At 40.3% G+C, this 1,629-nt stretch overlaps 1 protein-coding gene across 1 annotated transcript; it reads right to left on the reverse strand.

The window, feature by feature from the left end:
- Positions 1-840: 840 nt before the first annotated feature.
- Positions 841-1,377, reverse strand: LOC139196886 (uncharacterized). The gene is made up of 2 exons (XM_070823235.1): positions 1,149-1,377; positions 841-1,034 (listed from the first exon to the last, which is right to left on the reverse strand). Exons 1-2 carry the CDS (start codon positions 1,375-1,377, stop codon positions 841-843), a joined length of 423 nt encoding a protein of 140 aa, XP_070679336.1.
- Between the last annotated feature and the right edge of the window lie 252 nt (positions 1,378-1,629).

The raw sequence follows: 1,629 nt of genomic DNA on the forward strand, positions 1-1,629 counted from the left end.
AAGCATGAAAATAAACAATTGCACAGGCTCGCACATAATTATGCTACAAACATGAAGAGGAAGATTGACCAGATGCAGGAATCTGATGGTCAGATTTTACTTGATCATCAGCGGTTTGTGGGTTTGTTCCAACAGCATTTGCCTTCGTCTTCTGGGGCTGTACCGCGTAGTGAAGCTCTAAATGATCAACCTCTAATGCCTCCTCCTTCTGGGGCTCCGCCGACTGCTGAAGCTCCGCCAACTACTGAGACTTCTCTTAAGCAGCCTTTGTGAAGGCTCCCTCTTGTATTTATATGCTTAATGTTCCTTTCGTTTTTATGAATGTAAAACTACCTTGCAAGAAGTTGTGGTAGAGATTGCAAAATCATTACCTGCATAAAGGAACAAAAGTAGGACTTAAACACAAAAACCAGAAAACAAGAGAAAAACAAAACAAGAACATTTAAAATTATTCAAAATAAAGATGAAAGATAGAAAGCTTGGGTTGCCTCCCAAGAAGCGCTTTCTTTAACGTCTTGCAGCCGTACGATGCCTCCAGTCAAACTCCCCTAGGTTCCATGGCATGGAAGTGAATTTCGAATGGAAGGTGATACTTGAAGTGATCCGGCATTTGGACTAAAAACTTCCCCAATTTGCAGTAAAATCAAATGATGACCCCCAAACTTTAATTCTGCAATAAAATCCAAGGGTGGACATAACCCAAATACAAAGAAAAGAAATAATTCAGTTTAGCATGCAAGAAAATTGAAAATGAGAGAAAAAGGCAATGAATAGAAATATTGGGTTGCCTCCCAATAAGCGCTTGCTTTTACGTCCGCAGCCAGACGGTACCAAGAGTAATCATCCAAAGGGAACTGGTTCTTGGAGAGGTACAACCTCCACATCATGCTCCGCAAAAGACTCATAATATGGCTTGAGTCTATGCCCATTCACTTTGAACATGTATCCGGTCTTTGCACCTTGGATTTCCACTGCACCATGAGGAAAAATATTTGTTATAACAAATGGACCAACCCATCGAGAACGAAGCTTACCTGGAAATAACCGAAGGCGAGAATTAAATAGAAGAACTTTCTGTCCAATGACAAAGCTCTTCCTTAAGATCATCTTGTCATGAAATGCCTTTGATTTCTCCTTGTATATTCAACTAGACTCGTATGCATCATTCCGGATTTCGTCTAACTCATTTAATTGAAGCTTCCTTTGCTTTCCGGCAACACTCATGTCCATGTTGTAGGCTTTGATCGCCCAATAAGCTTTGTGCTCTAACTCTACTGGAAGACGGCATGGTTTCCCATAAATTAACCGAAATAGGGACATTCCAATATGAGTCTTATAGGCAGTCCTATAAGCCCACAATGCATCGTTCAAGCGCATGCTCCAATCCTTCCTACTAGGACTAACAGTTTTCTCCAAAATTTGTTTCACCTCACGATTTGATACTTCTGCTTGACCGCTAGTTTGCAGATGATAAGGTGTAGACACCTTATGTGTGACATTGTACTTCCTAAGCAACGTTTCAAATGTTCGATTGCAAAAATGACTCCCTCCATCGCTAATGATTGCTCTAGGTATTCCAAATCTTGCAAAGATGTTACTCTTAATAAAATCTGAAACAACTTTTGAATC

The sequence above is a fragment of the Malus domestica genome, chromosome 06 (assembly GCF_042453785.1).
Source record: "Malus domestica chromosome 06, GDT2T_hap1".
NCBI lineage: Eukaryota > Viridiplantae > Streptophyta > Magnoliopsida > Rosales > Rosaceae > Malus > Malus domestica.

Coding starts and splice junctions, on each gene's coding strand:
- LOC139196886 (XM_070823235.1), bottom strand. CDS start 1,377: ATGCGCTTGAACGATGCATTGTGGGCTTATAGGACTGCCTATAAGACT. Junction 1,035..1,148: donor GAATGATGCATACGAGTCTA/GTTGAATATACA, acceptor GGTTATTTCCAG/GTAAGCTTCGTTCTCGATGG.